This window comes from Fusarium proliferatum, assembly GCF_900067095.1.
Source record: "Fusarium proliferatum ET1 genome assembly, contig: FPRO_scaffold003, whole genome shotgun sequence".
Lineage (NCBI taxonomy): Eukaryota > Fungi > Ascomycota > Sordariomycetes > Hypocreales > Nectriaceae > Fusarium > Fusarium proliferatum.
In genome coordinates, this window is record NW_022194792.1 from 1,578,518 (window position 1) to 1,597,494 (window position 18,977).

The 18,977-nt window shown below is 47.4% G+C and overlaps 7 protein-coding genes across 7 annotated transcripts; 3 read left to right on the plus strand and 4 right to left on the minus strand.

The window, feature by feature from the left end:
* Positions 1–302: 302 nt before the first annotated feature.
* On the minus strand, positions 303–1,718 carry FPRO_06552 (uncharacterized protein; the record flags this gene model as incomplete). The annotated part of the gene is made up of 1 exon (XM_031228522.1): positions 303–1,718. The coding sequence occupies one exon, from the start codon at positions 1,716–1,718 to the stop codon at positions 303–305; it is 1,416 nt and encodes a 471-aa protein (XP_031078850.1).
* Positions 1,719–2,272: 554 nt separating this feature from the next.
* Positions 2,273–3,090, plus strand: FPRO_06551 (putative pantothenate kinase; the record flags this gene model as incomplete). Its single annotated transcript, XM_031228523.1, has 2 exons — positions 2,273–2,375; positions 2,426–3,090. The coding sequence occupies 2 exons, from the start codon at positions 2,273–2,275 to the stop codon at positions 3,088–3,090; spliced, it is 768 nt and encodes a 255-aa protein (XP_031078851.1).
* Positions 3,091–3,272: 182 nt separating this feature from the next.
* Positions 3,273–5,050, minus strand: FPRO_06550 (uncharacterized protein; the record flags this gene model as incomplete). The annotated part of the gene is made up of 4 exons (XM_031228524.1): positions 3,273–4,239; positions 4,296–4,562; positions 4,614–4,845; positions 4,897–5,050. The coding sequence occupies 4 exons, from the start codon at positions 5,048–5,050 to the stop codon at positions 3,273–3,275; spliced, it is 1,620 nt and encodes a 539-aa protein (XP_031078852.1).
* A 1,080-nt stretch (positions 5,051–6,130) lies between these two features.
* Positions 6,131–6,440, minus strand: FPRO_06549 (uncharacterized protein; the record flags this gene model as incomplete). The annotated part of the gene is made up of 2 exons (XM_031228525.1): positions 6,131–6,312; positions 6,359–6,440. 2 exons carry the CDS (start codon positions 6,438–6,440, stop codon positions 6,131–6,133), a joined length of 264 nt encoding a protein of 87 aa, XP_031078853.1.
* A 1,319-nt stretch (positions 6,441–7,759) lies between these two features.
* On the minus strand, positions 7,760–9,682 carry FPRO_06548 (putative maltose permease (MalP); the record flags this gene model as incomplete). The annotated part of the gene is made up of 2 exons (XM_031228526.1): positions 7,760–8,922; positions 9,016–9,682. 2 exons carry the CDS (start codon positions 9,680–9,682, stop codon positions 7,760–7,762), a joined length of 1,830 nt encoding a protein of 609 aa, XP_031078854.1.
* Positions 9,683–13,168: 3,486 nt separating this feature from the next.
* FPRO_06547 (uncharacterized protein) lies at positions 13,169–14,369 on the plus strand (the record flags this gene model as incomplete). Its single annotated transcript, XM_031228527.1, has 2 exons — positions 13,169–14,126; positions 14,203–14,369. 2 exons carry the CDS (start codon positions 13,169–13,171, stop codon positions 14,367–14,369), a joined length of 1,125 nt encoding a protein of 374 aa, XP_031078855.1.
* A 3,500-nt stretch (positions 14,370–17,869) lies between these two features.
* FPRO_06546 (uncharacterized protein) lies at positions 17,870–18,925 on the plus strand (the record flags this gene model as incomplete). The annotated part of the gene is made up of 1 exon (XM_031228529.1): positions 17,870–18,925. One exon carries the CDS (start codon positions 17,870–17,872, stop codon positions 18,923–18,925), a length of 1,056 nt encoding a protein of 351 aa, XP_031078856.1.
* Positions 18,926–18,977: the final 52 nt, after the last annotated feature.

Consider the following 18,977-nt stretch of genomic DNA (forward strand, 5'->3'; position numbering starts at 1 on the left):
TCTAGGTGCCACTGGCATTACTGCCGCCGCTGGTATCCTGATCTTGGCAAGTTGTAACGGCTCAAGTCTGAGCGACCTTTTGAGCCAAGGATGTATGTCATTGGCACGGCCGAAGGTCTTTCTATGCCAGACTTGGAGTAGACTGCACATCAAGGTCGGTCTCTAGAAGTCACTCACAATCATGACTTAACAATATTAACTTGGATGGCATCAAAGTAGAATTAGCTAACTTTTCAGTCTTTGAAAAGTCGTCCTATATGTTCTCATGGGTTCCCGACCTGATAGCCCGACAGCTCTTGTTATCACCGACACCGAATAACCTCCAGTACTAGACCATCTCTAGTCACACCAAGGCTTCCCATCTCTTCTTCTTTCAACCAATCTTCGTTGAAAATGAACTTGATAGATGATAATTTGGGGAACCGATCTGGAGAGCTCAGGGTGTCCAGAAACTCCTGGAGCTGGCTGATAATATTTCCTCCACAGCTATGAATCTCGAGACACTCCAAGTATTCTGGAACACATTCAACGACTCTCGGCGGTACGATAGATGCATCCATCGTGAAATGATACACTGTGCCATTACCTAGAAGTCCACAGACATTCTGAGACCCTAAAATAAGACGTTTCAATCTGTGCATCTGTCGCAGCTCAACCCCCATGTACAGTCGTTCTCGTGGTCCGGGGTGGCATGATCTAGTGCGGGCTGCCTCGGCGAAATCAAGATGAAGATATTCCAGGTTGTCTTTATGGAGCAAAAGAGCTTCCATAATATCCTGGGCCGCTATATCGAACACGTCACTATCTTCCCATTTTTTAAAGTCGCATGTATAGGTGAACTTCCGAAGGTCCTTGCACGCCCCTATTAAAGATCGAATGGCTCGGGGTACGCACCAACTATCTCGCAAGATGATTGACTGAATGTTCGAGCACCCTTCATCCAGGGGGTCTATGTCAAACTCATCCATTTCAGGGCTTCTCGCTCCAACGCATTCGTAGGAACGAATACTAGGGATGCGAAAAAGCCATTGTGCGTGGTTGTAAAATGGGCGCATGTCTTCCCAGCTGCCTTCTGCCTCATGTTTAACATTCTCCAACTTGGTTAGCAACCTGCAGGGAGGGTGTTCGACATGTCTTCTCCTGAAGGCTCCAGTAGCAGCTACCAGAGTCCTGCTGAAACATCTTGGATCTCGAGGGTAACCATATGTCAAAGTTTTGATCTCTGTGCAGACAGCAAGTAGAAGATCCACTGCTGCCTCTTCGACTCTTGCTTCCAGAAACCGAATCCATCGGCTGCTATAATGCGTGTCATATCCTAGCTTCTCGGAATATATTTTCGAAATCAGTTGCTTATAGAAAATCATATCATTGGCATCGATATGAACTGTTCCACAGCGATAGTTATCAGTCAGCCAATCATACAGTCTGATCGTACGAACGTATCGGGCAAGCTCTGGTTTGATGATTGAAACGTATGAAAGAAACTGCACAATACGCGAGCGAACTACAGACCCTTTCTTCGGGATTTCAGGTCTCGGGATGTCGCAGAACGTTTTTACTGAGAAAGGTAGTGCAACTACGTAGAGTTGTTTGCACGAGAATAGAAGTGAATGAACGGATCTGAAATCAGTCGAGTCAGCAACAAGGGAGATTATCTGGCTCTGAATCTCTGGAGGGACAGTGAGTAAGAAAGGTTTCTGGTTCGCCAAAGAAGCCATCTTGAGGTTTCCGATGAGATTGATATTGCGAGAATTCAGAAGCAAAGAGGACACGGCGCAAAGAGACATTTTAATCATATGACAACCCCACATTGGTCTTCGCTTGCAGAACCAACAACTTATTGCATAATAGCCGTAAATTTATCATTCTTATGATTAAGGGAAGCCACGACAAATGAATTAAAAGCAGCACGGCATAAGTAATACAACTCCCGTATTTCTTCGTGATTGACCTCAGTTAACGCGACTACGAGATAGATATAGCGCCTTGAACGGATCTTATCTTATCTGATGGTCTTTCGCAAACGTGATTGGCAGGAAAGCCCTTTAGTGGATACTCGATGATCCCTCGGCTGTAAGATTGACGTGAAAATTCATCAAAACCTCCCCCCTTTACCATCCCAAAACTACACTAGTCTCATTTAGTCACCGCATTTCAACGACAATATCACGAACTTCTCACAGTTTCTTGACAAGAAACACCCAGCCTTTCTTCAGAACTCTTTTATACTATGCTCTTGCCCTATCTTATATAAGAAATTCTTTAACAAACCATGACTACAAGCGAGGATCACGTAAGAGATGCAGAACTACAATATCTCGCCAATCCTTTGAACGGCAGTCATTTATCAGATGGAATAGACGGCTCAAGTCATGGTACTACTACCTACCCTCATCATACTTGACAAATAACTGACCACTGCCAGACAATCGTCCACCTATTCCTGGACCAAGTTGCGAAATCTACACCTTCACCGACGAAGTCATTGTGCCCTCATCAGCACCAAAATCTCACCCTTATCTTCTCGTCAACATCGGATCAGGCGTATCATTCTTCCAGGTCTCAGAGAACAATCAATGTCAGCGAATCTCGGGCTCCTCATTCGGCGGCTCAGCGTTATGTGGCTTACTCCTTCTTCTCACCAGAGCCCGCACATATGACGATATGCTTGAACAAGCTGAGAAGGGTAACAACGCCAATGTCGATAAGCTAATTGGAGACATTTATGGAATGGACTACAGCAGAATTGGCATGAAGATGACAGCTGTTGCTTCAACATTCTGCAAAGCCTTCAGCTTGGAGCATCGACCTGATGCTGATATTCAAGAGGCGGAAAATCCCGTACGGGACATCAAGTCCTTCTCAGATGCAGATATCTGTCACTCCTTGGTTTTCGCGGTTTTTAACAATATCGGCCAACTGGCTACTTTGCATAGTCGCATTCATGGTAACCCGGATATTTATTTCACTGGCCCTTATGTGCAGAACTGCCAGCTGCTCATCAGAACTTTGTGCATTGCAGTGCGCTATTATTCCCAAGGAGAGAAGAAGGCACATGTTGTGGTCAACCAAGGCGACTCGGCTGCCTAGACCTCAAAGAAGTCATGATAAAATGATCATGGGGCATTACTAGCATCATCAAGCGAATCGAATCATTATAGAAACTTGGAAGGTTGTATACACATGATATCTTGTTCTCCGTCTGTATCTAGTCGTCTTCGTCCCCCCTCAAGCTACCCTGTCATGAAATCCAGATCCCCTACACAAAAGTATCATGCCATTCTTCCTTCTGTCCTGTTGGTCCTAAAGACCCTAGATGCGTTGAGTGTGTCTTCAAGGTGCTTTCCGTCAGCCATCCTGTACCCTGTATGCTCGATTCCCTTTTGCAGATGTTCTCTGAGCTGTGCCCGAGTGTCATACTTCTTCGTCTCGCAATGAGAGCAACGATAAACCACATCTACCGCAAATCGCTCCCAGTGCTCCGTTGCAGCGCGTTGGCGTCTTATCTCGACTGCTTTCGTAGCAATTGAGTTTATATCGTTGATCACCGGAGTCTCAGCTAGATACTTGTCCGTCTGCGCTTTTATGAAGCTGAGGGTCTCTTCTCCCGTATTCCAAGGACGCCAGTCATCGAGAGAGACTGTATGAAGGTCGCCTCCCACGTTGAGTCGGTATAAATGCTCTGTCATTTCGATCGCTTCGCAATGGGCTAGCCACCCCTCGGTGCCGTTCATACCCTCACAGTTCATCATCCAGTTCTTCCAATTCTTTCCTATCTCGATATACTTTTTGAAAAACTGTTTGTGTCTACCGTCATCTCTTGGTGTAGCTTTCTTAAAAGTTCTGCTTTGTCCCTTGACGTCGTTGGGCACACCGTTATTGATATTTGGTGCATCCGCAGGATCCTTCAAACCGGTCCCAATACTGACGAAAAGGGCGGGAACCAAGTTGCTGTGGAGTTTATGAATTTCTCTGAGAGCGATCAATGAGGGGTTGTTAGCTACCATGCCACCATCGAGGAACTTTCTTCCCATAATCTTGATGGCCTCAAAGTACCCCGGTGCCGCTGTTGTTGCGCGAGCAACCTCCCAGATTGTAGTCCTATGAGCTGGTCCTGCGTTGGATGGATTGTAGCGTTTGGTGCCGTTTGTTTTTGGACCGAAGTCATTGTCATAACTTCTCCACACCCATTCCTTACTAACGCCAGTTTTCTTATTGATGGCCCACGAGATGGCGATACTATATATCTCAGCGTCAGTAGGCCAATCAGTACGAGGCATTGCAGCAAACCTTACGTTCTAGTTCGGTCTTCTCTATATTTCAGTTGCTCAGTTTCTACCTCACTGGGATCACATACCCTTTCTCGTTGGAGGGTATCGTAAATAATCTTCTGATATGCTTCGCGTGTCTGACGGCATGAGTATTTCGCTCGCGGCCAATAAGGGAATGAGAGCTCGTGGAACCGTCGAGGTTTCCCGAACACGGCATTTCCAAATGACTTATATGTGTCCAATGCTTGATCAACAGACATACGCAATCTTCCCAGCATGATGCTGCTCAAACTATGAATGTTTAGCGCCAAATACTGAAGTAAGCATTGTGTAGCTCCTTACCCTCCTGTTGAGGTTCCCGCGACATAGTCAAAGTAATGGCATGGGAGATACTCATCAACTCGTTCTGGCTCTGGGTCATCTTCAAGGTGATTGTCCTCAAGTGCCCCTCTCCAGCGGTAGAAGCTGCTGTCGGAGGCTCGGTAGTCTTGGTGCTGATACTCTAATTCCCGTATTCGAGTCATGATACGTTTTAGCACCAGTAGACTCGCATAGCCACGAATACCACCACCATCTAGTATGCAATTGTTAGAAAGACAGTCAATCAACTATAATAGTTTCGTACCAAATGTCAAGATTGTCTTTTGGGCCCATGGGCCTACTTCATATGAGATGTGCTCCGGTCCGCGAATAGGAATTGAGGGATCGACATCAGCGCTGCTCCCTCCGCTGACTTGATGTTGTAGTGTATGAGAGGTATCAGGAGACGAGGTGGCCATTTCGACTTAAAAATTGAAGATTTCTAGGGGAGTGAAGATGGATTGTAGTGACTGCGAGAGGTTTGTTTGTCTGTCAACAATGGGGGGGCCATCTGCTACCGAACCCACGGCATCATTTTATGCCTCGCCAAACAAGGCTCTGAGGCTGGACCAGAATCGGAACTTGGTGGTGTGTGAGGTCGCCTGCAGAGACCGCCCAGCCCGTGTAACTGTGATATAGCCCCGATGGCTGCCATGGGCGACAGTATCATGCTCGTTCTTGTAAAGGGGGCAGAGGCCCGGAGCTGCCGCAGCCTGATAGTCTACAATGATTTGCGTCCAGAGATATCTTGAAGGGTTATTCACCAAAGGCAAGTGAAAGCGATACTGCCAGATCAGTATAAGCAATGATGTTTGATTGATCAAGTCAAGTCGATATTGTATCAATGTCTATCATCTTTGCTTGATACAAATGCTTTTTGGGCGACATCTCGAAGACTCGGAAGAGAGCTTAGGCGCTGGCCAAAGCCACTGTAGTATTATGCGCGCGGTCAGTATATGGCTTGAAATATTGGCTGTTGTGCTACCAACCCTCACCCAATAATCCAGTGCCAAGCCTCCATCAGTCCAGTGGAATGACCTTTCTCTTCCTTCAGCATGGTTTCTTTGGGCTCGCTGCATTTGCGATTTCCAGCGCATTCCTGACATTTTTCAGCTCGAGTCTCATGGCGTAAATAACGGAGATTATTGCTTGTGGCCATGTGACTGCACTTTCGCGGCGGATGGTTCTCGCGTTCTGACAGGTTTGCCACCCGAAGCCTGTCATCATGCATACACCGGTTGAAGAAATGGGGAAATTGCACAGCTGACCGGCTTACTTGCATCTTGGAACGAACTGCTTTCTTTAAACAATCATGGTTGAAGGTTACATTTACTACAAAGGCATTTCCCGACTCCCCAATAGACGGCCAAGTTACATTCATGGCCCAAAAATACCCAAAGTGGCGCACCAACCCGTTGCGAAACCTGCAAATAATATTGGAAATGGTCAACCCCTCCTTGTAATCATCATGCCCACCCGGAGACGCATGCTGACACTCTCTATGCATTCACCACGTAGAGCTGAGGCTCTTCTCCGACAAGTCTGTGCAGGTTGTATCGAACCCCCATGCTCCAGAGATTGACCTCCGCAATGAATTCCGTTTTTGTGTTGTTCGATCGTGGGATGCAGACTTGAACGTTGTTCTTCAGTCGGGGAATCTGGACTGTGGGATAGCCTTTGCCTGTCAATCTGTTAGCGATGCGGCCTGGTCGAACCGAGCTTCTTGCCTTCAACGTCAGCTTTGTCAAGAGGTCGGACTTGGTCCGACTTCATGTCAAGCACTGCTACTGGTTTTCCGTGGTATCCCATATTAGAAGTTCTTTTAAGAAGTGATGATTTGGATTAAAGATACTGGAATGAATAGATATGGATTGTTTTCGTTGTTCTGGCGCCTCTGGCCTTGATGGCGAGTACGTTGGTCTTGTGGGCAAGGTCTTCAAATGAGTTCTTTGTGAAAAGCGGGGGAAGCGCTATTCAAATACACAAAAAGGATTTATCACATTTGAGACATCGGGGCTGTTCGGACCAAGACAGTGGCGTTGCTCAGCAGGTAGCCGTCTTTGTGACTACCAAACATCTGGCATGCCCCCCTTCAACTGGCAACAAGAACACTGCAAATTTGGGCAACTCGGGCGGTGGCATTTTATCCGCTGATGGCTGCGTTCAATGCTCACGACTGGAAACCCGACTCAGGCAGTTGGCCACCACATGACACAGTAGGCTGGCCTGTGTAACTCGAGGCCTTGCTTGTCATTCGTTGGAGATAGGACTTTTGCGGAAGTGCGCAGTTGCGTATGTCATCGGCAAAATTTGGGGTCTAATCACTCAGCCGCCCCAGCCATCCCTTGGTCCTTGGTAAAAGTTGCCCTAACTTGGGATGCAGGTCGCCGTTTTTGTGATTTCGAGTTCCGTGACGCATTGGTGAGGCCATTTTTATTGCTGACTTGTGCGACTGTGACAACGCCACGAAGATTACAGGAACTCAGCTCTCTTCTTTAGAAGGGTCGCAACCACTTGACTATGTTATTGTTTTCTAAATGCAATCACTTGATCTTATATGGTCGAGATTGGCGCCACATTTTCGCCTTTGTTCTTGGTAGGCATTCCATGGCTCAGCGTGGGCTGATCTCACTATGACACGTTGACCTGGAGGAACAGAACTCCAGACCCAGTGACTCAAACGCTTGGGAGTCATAATCACGACGGTGAAATGACAGGCAAAAAACGGAAACAGATCAAGCTGTTATTCAGGCCATTTTGCCAGTCTCATCACCCAATTGGTCACGGGTTCAACCCGAAACGCGTTCAGTTGCGTGTTGCTTCTACCAGTATCCGCCAGACGGTTTCCCTCGACTTATCACTGTATGGCTGATTGGACGACTGCCAAGGAGACAATTTAAAACGGGGACGTCTAGCCTAAGTCTCTGAGGGGTATATAATGCCGTGTGCGGTGTCACGGATCTCTGTTACTGATTTTAATTGGGGGTTTTCAGTGTGTTGACTTGATATGTCTCCATGGAGATGCTGTAAACTTTAACTATCGATCAATGAGGTCACGGAAGGGTTTGAAGTGCAATTTTAAAGAGTAAGTTTCGTTGAAGAAGTATAGATATTAAGACTAGAAAATATTATGAGTACGTGAGCCAACCATGCCAAGCATTCCTCATGCGCTCCGCCCTGTCTACTGTCAAATATGCGGAGTTCGCAAGTCTCTGTTGCAACTCTTTGAACTTGGCAGTAGGTGCCCCCTTCTCAAACAACATATCTAACTCAAGATACGACAGACCCTTGGTCTCAGGCAGACGGAAATAACAGTAGATGAGACAAAGGAAAGCTGTACCGGCGTAGACAAAGCATGATTTTCCTTGCATATTCCAAGCAGTAGGGTTAAGCATCTGGGGAACGATGACGTTGTTGATGATCATGAAGATGTTGTAGACAACTCGAGCCAAAGCGATAGTCTTAACGCGGAGACGGGTAGAGGGGATCTCGGCGACGATGACGTAGCATGTTGGGCCGATACTGAGGTTGTACAGGAAGGTTGTTGTGATGAGAATAGCTCCAAGGGACCAGTTGAGGCCCTTTTGGCCATCGAGAACGACGGAGAGAATACCACCAAGGGTGAGCATAACGACAGCAGCGACAAGGCCAGTGAGGTACAACTTGCGACGACCGATATGAGACAGGAGGAACCAAGAGATCATGCCTCCCACCAAGGCCATACCATACATGCCAGTGGACATGCTGAAGGACTTGGAAGAGTCAAAGCCGGCTTGCTCGAGGAAGTAGGGAGCGTAACCAGTCAAGATCCAACCGCACAGAGCCTGCACAGACCAAACCATGCAGCAAATCTCAGTTCGTCGAAGGTTGGCACCCTTGAACAAATCAAGATAGCTCGAACCGCCGTAGTTGAGCTTACGTTCGATACGGTTAGTATGCTCCATGACAGCGATGGTGTCATCTATATCGAGCTGAGATTGTTTAGTCAAGCGCTGCAGAGCATGGCGCGCTTCGACCTTGCGCTCACGACGGATGAGCCACCATGGGCTTTCTGGGGCAAAGGTGATGCCGATGAGGAGAGGGATGGCGAAGGCCCATTGAAGAGCGAAGGGGATACGGTAAGACCACTCTGAGTTGTTGTGGACGAGAGACTTGAGGATACCAGTGCCGAGAAGTTGACCGATGACCCAGCACATGTTGGTCATGCTGAGAAGACAGGCACGGATGGCTGAGGGGACAACCTCGGCGGCGTATGTAGCTGCGAGTGTTTGGATGACACCCCATGAGATACCTGAGTGATGGTTAGTCTTGAACACCAAAGTGAATGATGATTGAGATGTGATGAGTGTATGAGGGGAAAGGTGAGTGAGAGACATGGACGTACCACAAAGAGCCTGAGAAGCCACCAACACAGCAATATTGTGAGCAAAGAACGCCGGGAAGACAGCAAGACACATCCAAGCAAGACTGATCAACATCATCTTCTTATAGCCAATGCTGTATGTTACCCAACCGTGAAGCAACAGACCAAGGACCTCGCATGCAATAGCCGAGACCTGAAGCGCCGTCTGCCATAGCGGCGAGATCTCATAAATCGGTCCATTCGGCGTATCGAACTCCTCGCCATATCGTCGTCGAAATGCAGGAAATGCGACGAATCCCGCGACAAGACTCTTATCGTAGCCCTCCATAACAACAGTGAGGAAGAGCAACAGCGACCAGAAGATGGCTTTGGGGAATTGCTTGCAGCATCCCAAGATGGTCATCTCTTTCTCATTGTTCAGCGCGCGACGGACTTTCTCGCCCGTGTCGTCGGAGCTGTGCGACCCGCGGGGAAGCCATAGTACCTCGATGGCATTTTTATTGGGGTGGTTGTCTGGTAGGTCAAACGTCGGGTCTGGGATGGGAGCGTTGGTCTGGTGGTCTGGATCGTGTACTTTTGTCTCGATCTCTGTGACGCGGAGGATGCCGGACTTTGCTTGTACTGGCAGCAGGACTATCTCGTCCTTGCTGCTACCATTGTCCGAGGCTGCTTTACCAGAGCCGAACATGGTGATTTAATTGTTTGAGAAGAAGATGATTCAGAAGAAAGGAATGGATGCCTTTCGGCGGAGTCATGAATGAATGATCGGCATGGTCCTGGGGTTACATCCTTCCAACGGGCCCTGACATGGCATATATAGGATCGGCGCTGTCGAGTCCAGTCCAGTCCCCCCTCCCCCTCGCTTGGGTATTTTGGTTACAGTGCATCAATCAGTTTGAACGTCGACTCGACTCGACTGGGGAAAGTGAATCAGACCCATGCACCCCAGGTTCTGGTAGCTTGCAACTCTGCTTCTATCACGGCCTCACTCTCGGCGTTTCTCACATTTTGGCGGCTTGCGGAGGTGGAGACCTTGGTTCAAATACTGGAGAAAAAAGTCGGATGAGAGAGGGTACGCTAGCTGGGCATTTGCCCTATTGGGTCTAAACATCCGATCATTTGCGGGTGAGCGTTGCAGAAACTCAATGAAGAAGGAAAAAGGCATTCATGGTTGCAGAGATATATCCCACGTGGTATTCCAGAAGCTTTGACAACAAACGGCGATCTTCACGATGCGGCTCAAGATGGAGGCCGTTTGAGAGTGATTAGAAATGCCGATCTGGGACGGAGACTAGGGGAGCTGCCGTACCGTACACGTTGATTTGTCTTACCTGCTTTGCCTCGACCTGCAAGGGATCCTAGATGAGCCATTGGATGGTTAATTGTGACCAAATAGTCATCATCCTTCGCGTCACAACAAGCCAGACTAAGAATTTCTAGTGTATGCCGCTCAGTCTGGGTACCTACCTCTTCCGGCCACTCGTGTGTCATCCAAGGCAATTCTTTAGGTAAGAACTAGATCCAAAGTAAATTATGTAGAGCCTCATTTGAACAAATCTCCAGACTAACTAGACTTTAGTTTGCGCCGCGAGTTTTTCTCGTACCAACGCCCGCGTCTCACCATTCAAGTCGCTAAAGAAATGCGTGGCCGACTTTAGCCGGATCCACTCTTCTCCATGGGGAACTCGTGCGGGGATTGGCTCGGAAGTATGGAAGTTCTTTCTAGCGCTGGCCCCCTTATTACGTATTGGGACTTGTGGCTGCGGAATTTGCTGTCGTTGGTATTTCTCCTTGGAACAACAGCTCCGAGGGAGCATATTAGGCCAAGATCAGCCTTACTCGTGTCCCTCGCGACTTTGGCCGGATGGGTAGCTAGCAGAATGAATAGTTCAGGGCCTAGACGAGGAATGGGCTCTTGGATCATAAGGCTGAGCGTTTGCTTTTGATTTTCATTCCATGCCCTGTTTACCCCTTTCACCTAATACCCCTGCGTCTTGTCATGTCATGCACACTCCAGCTGAAGGACTAAGCTCAATCTGACAGGCAAGCCAGGGGTAATCAAGAGAGCATGCAGCAGCTTGACTCTTGTTCAAAATTGACCTGCTTCATCCGAGGTTAGACGACGACATATGATTCCCACCATATCCACCGGCCCCCCTTTTAAACCCATTCATCTTCCCCGAGTCTAGAATTACTCTGGTTTCCAATATTCTCCGTAGCTTTTTCAGCTTTTAGCTCTCGTGACGCAGAGTCAAAGCACGAGTAGTTTGATCACCGGGTATTTTGGTTAAAGAACATGCCAAATCGAGTAACGGCTCCGTGTCACTGCTTGGGCTATGAGTTTTGGTTATCTAAGAGGTGATCTGACATCAATTCTCTGCGGGCGGACTAACCGTCAACAGGGTATGTTGCCGCCTCGCCGGGCGTCTGGGACTGACGATCCTCGGATTGTATCGGCTCCGTCGGGAAAGGACCCTCAAAATGACATGCATACACTGAATCACGATACCTTCATGTGATTTTTGCTCAGAATTTCAGTGAAAGTGATTACCTAAGGGCTGTCACGTCAATGCATAGTCCTGCATCACAATGGTTGTACCTGTTATCACATATTCTATGCATGTTCTACGCAAACCAAACCCGTTGAGGCTTTTGAGTTTAGCTACTGCAGGTTTCTCTGCTGGGATTGGTGATGCAATGTGACAGGCCGTTCAACGGCGTGATACATGGCATCCTTCCTCGGTGCGCCCCCGGTCGATATTTAACCTGATATCATCCTTTCGCGACCTTCTCCTGACTTTCTTGCCTTTGGTTAAGGACTAGCATACCACTATGACGGTGGACAATTTTTTCATTTGCAGCACTACCCTGTAGCTTCAGGCGATGTGAATATTATGTGCTGAAGACTATACGGCTCCTACTCTGGCATGACTCGACGAATCCCAAGAGACTTCTTCAGCGAATGAATGTTGCAGTACTGAATGCGTCTAATCAAACTCTATTTGTCGTTCCGCTGATAGCTCCCGCTCGTGATTGATTCACCTGGGTAGCCTCAAATCTTGATTGATTGCTTCACGCAAAATCATAACTACCGAACCAGCACCTTGTCAAATCGTAGAGATCGACAATGTTCTAATTAATAATTGGTTTATTAAGTTTCACCAAGAAAAAAGAAACGGTTTTAATTTTAGCGGCAATTAATTGTAATCTTCTCAATATCTTGGTGCTACAGTGTCGCTCTGCGTCGTCGCCAATTGCGCGCATGCCAAATAAATAAATGCAAGCTATAATACTACCCCGGATCCCCCGGAATTCTTCTCCTCATTTCCATTCTAATTGAGAATCGATGGCTGAATGACGGGTGCTAGTGGTGTCGCTGGCATTCGGCCCTTCTTGGCCAATATTGAGGGGAAATAAAGTTGGTGATGGAACTGGGGTTGGGCTAACGCGGTAGAGGCACCGTAGAACGATGAGGCGGGGAACTATCGAATCTGGGGTCGATATGATTGGGAAAATAGGTTATGGTGTTGAGGATGGTGTATTGAATCGGCGCGAATGGCCATCATGAAAGAGTCATGAGATTATAGTATGTACGCCAAGGCTTGGCTTGGAAGACGCGCGACGCGATACGCGCTGGAAATGAATGTTATCGATAAGGACAATGTTATCAGTGCTAAGTTGAGGATACCCGATACCGTGATAACAAACAGCAATCAAAGCTGTATATCGTTTCATCAATATCTGTTTGACCGGCAGCTAGTACTCGCTGCCCCATAGTCTAGTAGAACATTAAATACAAGACATAACACTATTATTCACTTTCAGAGAACCTTAGTCAAGTGCTCTACCCTACAGTTTCAACAAAAGACTATCCTATCTTATGATGCTGAGTCGTTTTGCGTCGTGAGAGGGAATCAACTATTTCGACCTTCCTACATAAGCAAAAACGAATCAGTGCCACCACCGAAAACCGTCATGCTCTCGACACCAAGATAGAGTTGAAACATTGTTATGTCTATCAAGAGCCGTGTGCGCAACCAAATGTTCGACCGTGGATGTTGGTTTTACAGATGTCTATCACTGAGTTTTATAATTTCTTACTATATAAAGCGCTTAGATAACTGTTGACTGTTCCAAGCATAAACGTATCAACCTATATTTCTCTACATGCAACATGACTTATACTCGTGCGCCATATGTAGCGCCTTATGCCCCCCCGGAAGAAAGTGGTATTAGACCACCTCATGGTTGGAATGAGGAGCCAGCCAATCAACCCCCTCATGGAAACACTTTCTACCCTCCAGTCGACCCTCAACTGAGCTATCCTAACCACCCTCAACCTTCTGGTTTCCAATCGTATAACTCGCAAGCTGCCGGTAGTCACTCTACTGGAGCCCCCGTTCTCAACTATCAGACCCTCCCACCAAACCCCTTTAGCCCTCAGCTTCAAACACATCAACCTAATCTATTCAGCCCGCAGTATAATGACCCAGGCTCCAGTAGTGCTTATGCCTATCGTAGTTCTACACTTCTCAATCCGTTTTCCAGCCTAGAAGTGTCTTACGGCACCCAAAATCATGATACGGATCTACAACTGATATATCCGTTTGTTGAACAAAATGTTAATACCTGGCTACAGAATGATGGAGATCTTGGAAACTGGACCTACGACGGCCAACACCATGGCGAACAGTCAAGCTACACTCCGAACAATCAACAGTTTGCCCCGTACATCCATCTTTCTGAACTCCAGGAATCTTATGCAAACGAACCCCAAGGCTTACAAGGGTTTGACAACAGCTATAATACTGATCAATACAGTGCTCAAGGAGTCCATAGCGCTTTGAATATACCTCCAGGAGCCATAGAATATCGGCGATGGGGAATGAGGGGAAACGCACCCCTGAGAGTATATTGCATTAACTGCAGAGCACCTCTGCCCATATTCGGGATACGCTGTGAAGATTGCGAGCAGCGCCGACAAAATGACGCTCAAGCTTTTCAGCTAGAGTTTTGCCTACTATGCACAGCCGACGTCAACGATCCCGGCAATCTGATGTGTCCGGAGCATATGAATACCATGCAAGCATTCAACGGTGATGAGAAGGCCATTCTTAGGGAGAAGCACATATGTAACCAGTGCTATAAACGGGGTGCTGGCTCTCTCAAGCGATGTGGGAATTGCTATGGACAGGTTTATAACCCAAGACATCGTTTTCGGCAACAAGGACTGTGTCGGTGCGGACAAGAGCGTATGCCTGGGTAACGCCAGTGCCAAGGTTGTGCCAATGCTTCCAGGGCGTCGCAGAGGAGAAGAAGAGAGGCAGAAATATGAGGAGTCGCGAGAGGTTCGTCAAGGAAAGGTCTCACAATAGAAAAATAGAACACCCGGTAGAAACACATCAAATGAGCTAATTTGATACTTCTGCAAGAAGGATTTCCAAAATCTGTCTCAATGTTTAAAGCCATGACTGTAGATATGGTTGTTTTATACCCAAGTGAAGTGTAGAAGGATATGCTTACCGAGCTTACTTAAACCGTATCTATTGATAAAGTTGGATCCTTATTGTGGTGAACAAATAGAAAAAAGTTACAAGAACAATGGGATTGACATTATGATCAATGCTATCCAGATACCGAAAGAGGGTGCGTGAGATTCCCTTGCTGGCGGAAATATCACCAAACTTGAGGGCAACAGATGATAAGCACTGAATTATGTCAGGCTCTTCATTTACGGTACTTGGGTTTCACAGCGGAGCATCCAGCAATGATAGACTGGTCAAGAACAGTCGATGTTAATCAGCATGGTGATAGCACTGATATCTTGCCTTTGGAGGGACACGGAATCAGAAGCTCAGAAAGCTCAGCTTGTGTGTCCAACAACTGCTGTTGCTGTCTTGCGACAGTGAGATAGAGAGCATCAACAACAATTTCACTGATACATGGGGGAAGATTAAGTGCATCAGAGCAGGCTGTGTAGCTGCCAGTAATGAGCAAGGTAAGGGAGCATTTGTGATATATAATAGTGAGTCCCCTGACCTGAACAGGTGCATCCAGAACAACAACACAAACGCAAGAAACACTCGAATCGCCCTCCTTCATACACAGAAATTAAGAAAGTTACCAATATATCGAACATCAACACAATGTCGCATAACAATGATGAGCAGGCTCGCCGAGCTCAAGCTGCGCAGAACAATCAGTGGGCCAGCAACAGCAGCCAGCCCCAAAACTTTGCTCCCTACCAAACAGGCACTTACTCGGATCCAAATGAGCCCATAATCCACACAACAGGAACCGTTCCAATGAATACTTTGAACAGCCCTAGTAGTCATTCCAGACCCGTGCTACCATATGACCCAACGCGTCAGAGTTCAACCGCTCATTATCCCAGTGGACGAGAAAATTTGCTTAGAACGACTTTGGTTAGGGCGGCTTATGGCCAAGGAGAACCCTCACGAGAACCTCTAGGTGTTGGCTTTGGTGCACAGCATCCCAACTACTATGCGCAAGCCGCTCCCTATCCAGGACCTGGACCCAGTGGCAGTCAAACAGCGCAAACGCATCCACATGGTCTAATGTCCGATTCTGCAGATCCCCAAAGCGCTTTATCCGACAGGGACGCAGAAAGGCTTAGGGCAAAAGCAAAGAGAGAAGAAAAAATCAGCAAAGGGGAATGCCCGAATGACAAAAATCCCCTTGCCCCAGGGAAGAGTAAATGTGAGAGGTGCGCGGAAACGGACAAAAGGTCCTCGGCTGCGCGCCGACAGAGAGTAATAGACAGAGGCTTATACTATATGTGCAGAGAGACGCCTGGCGTGGCTGAAGGCAAAAAGTGTAAAAACTGCATCGATGATGCTGCCGCTAAGTATCAATCAAGAAAGTAGCTCGGGGTATGGTTGGTCCTGATGGCAAGATTTTAGGAATATCGTTAGGCACAGGGGCACTTCTTCAACAGTCTTTATATCCTCTTAATTGAATCAGATATTTTCACGATCGATAGATGACTCAGAAATTGTCAAAGCGTGAGGAATTGCAGTTGGGCGGGTGATATAAGCATCAGCTGCCAGACTTATGTGCTCAAGACTCATAAACACAATTCATGGAATAAACTAACCACCCACACAATTACCCATTGTGAATAATTCATTGGACAAATCAACAACAAGAGCCACATGTTGCCATGCACGAGAGGACTGCTAAGTACTGGAAAATGCTAACCCGCGGTTTGTCAGTCAAGACAAAACGATTAAGAGGCGAGGAAGTGACGTGCATGAACAAGAGCAGTTTATCGACACTCAATCACCACCATGAATCTTCAATCACCAGATCAGTCAGATTTTGACTGCTATGACAAGTAGTTGTTTGGACGGCTCTTCGCTTACGAAGATTAGCGGTCAGAATGTACATATGCTCACAGACGGCTCACTTGAAATGCTGGGACATGAGCATTCACATGACAATATATACTTCTTACTAAGACAAAAGAACTCGCTACATAGCCATAAGAATCGCGTACTTCAACATGACTTCGAACAAAGAATACCGCTATGGCCAAGGAAGCCAAGACAAGGGCAAGGGGAAATAGCCAATCGCTTTCCCAACCCTCCGGAGCCGAATCAGAACTACCCACAGCCGCAAATGCCATACCAATGGCCTACTCCAGTGGTCACAAATGACAACACCGATGATCCCGGTACGTCTGATCAAACACCGGGGCCTCCCACTGCCCCATCGTGGTACATTCTAACTTTATTCCAAGAACGCTTTTGCTTAGGGTGCCTGCGAGTTCTGAAACGCCCTCTGTCCGGACCAACTTGTATCAGTTGTGATAGGGTCCCCTGCCTTCAAGCAAGCGGAGCCATGGACCATCCACCAAACCGTTACTGCATCGTTTGTGCCAAACGCACTATGTATCCTGCAATCGTGTGAAAAGAGCACTACGAGAAACAAGACTCTATGAGAGACTTTGAGATCGATACAATTAGGGCACTTCCAGCAATGTGCAATCAGTGTGGCAAATGTGAAAAGGAATCTTCTGAGAAAGAGTTTCGCAACAGGTGCGAACAGGCACGGAGAATCGAATATCATCAAGCGAGGTTGGCGCAGGAACAAGTCCTGAAAGGTCGATTTCCTAAGTATAATACTCAGCGTCTTCAGAGGATAGGTTAAGACGCCAGGCTACAGATGGGATGTTCATCGGGATACCCCGGAGCTAGGTGATTGGAAGAACACGACGGCGAAATGTGAAGCACATATAGCACAGCTACCGTTACTATTGATACGAAGCACACTGATAATATAAAGGCCACAGGGCTCTGATGCAGTGAATTGATTTCGCGAATGAATCCATATCGTCTTTGCCCTGCGACACCATGCCAGAGTCCGTTTCCTAGCGAGGACTCTCTCTAGCCATGTAGCCAACAGGGGAAATTCAACCAGTCACTGCACATCATGAGCGGGTGACTGACAGGGCTTCTGCGAATGACACCAGAGGAAGAGAAAAAGCTCAAATTGAGCTGCATCAGTAGTTGAGATCCATGAAAAGGGATAATTCTGGGCTTACAGTTCCATGCATTGAATATCTACTTACGGACTGTGGCATAACGCCTTGTTCTCTAGCCGAATTTGATCAACTCCCCAAAGATCCAGTACTTGAGGCCCGCTATCAGCATATCCCAGTGCAACCCTGCCATTTAGTGGATGATTGCTTTAACTTATACATCACTACATCGTCATGGCCCACAACTGATGCTCCGATATGAGTGGAGACTCGATGAAGATATTTCCCTAAAGACAGGGCCCGGTTCCCGGTTACCATGATCCCAAGGAAGTAATCTCGATCTTCAAACTCTATATTCTTACTGCCATCAACATGACTGATTACACTGAAGCTAAAGTCTGGGTCTTCGCCAACAAGACAGAGGGAACACCAACAATAGACGGCCCAAACCCGACATTTCGACTAGATACTATCCAGCTTCCATCTCTCAAAGAAGAACAAATTCTGGTCAAGGTCCTTTACATCTCCAACGATGCAGGCCTTCGTACTTTCATCGGCTGCACCGTGGATGAGGACAGGATGTACGTCCCTCCCATCAAGATCGGCGACCCCATGCATTCTGGAGTGATCGGCGAAGTCCTCGAGTCCAACTCCGCACGTTTCAAACCCGGTGACTTGGTAATGGAACCGTATCGATCCTGGTGGGGCGACAAGATCATCCTCGACACCGATACAGTGCAACACATTGCCCCTCTACCAAATAACCACTCTATCACGCATTATCTCGGTGCATTCGGAGGATCCGGTCTGGCAGGTTATGTCGGAATCTTGCATATCGCGCAAGCTAAACCTGAGCACACGATAGTTGTGTCCGCTGCAGCTGGAGCAACAGGGTCCATCGTGGTGCAGACCGCCGTCAAGCTACTTGGTGCCAAGCGTGTAGTAGGCATCGCAGGCGGTGAAGAAAAGTGTGCATGGGTCAGAGATTATCTCGCTGCTCACGCATGCGTTGACTACAAAAGCCCTACGTTTGTGCAGGATCTGAAGGAGGCGACACCAGATGAAGTTGATATCTACTTTGATAATGTCGGTGGAGCGGTTTTGGATGGTGTCCTCACGAGGATGAAGAAGTTTGGAACGATTGCAGTTTGTGGAGCGGTTAGTACCTACAACTCGGATAGGCCGACTATGTTGAAGAATTGGTTTGAGATCATCTCCCAGAGGTTGACGCTGAAGGGGTTCTTTCTCTTTGATCATATGGATAAAATTCCTGATGGGATGGAGCAGCTCATCAAGGCGGCGGTTGATGGACGAATCAATGTTGATATTGAGAATATCGTCCCTGCGAGGATTGAGGACATGCCTAGGGCTTGGATAGATGTTTACAATGGTGGAAACAAGGGCAAGTCTATCACCAAGCTTATTTAGCCAATGCGTATACCGTGTTCACAACCCCTGATGCAAAAATCACAGAAAAATA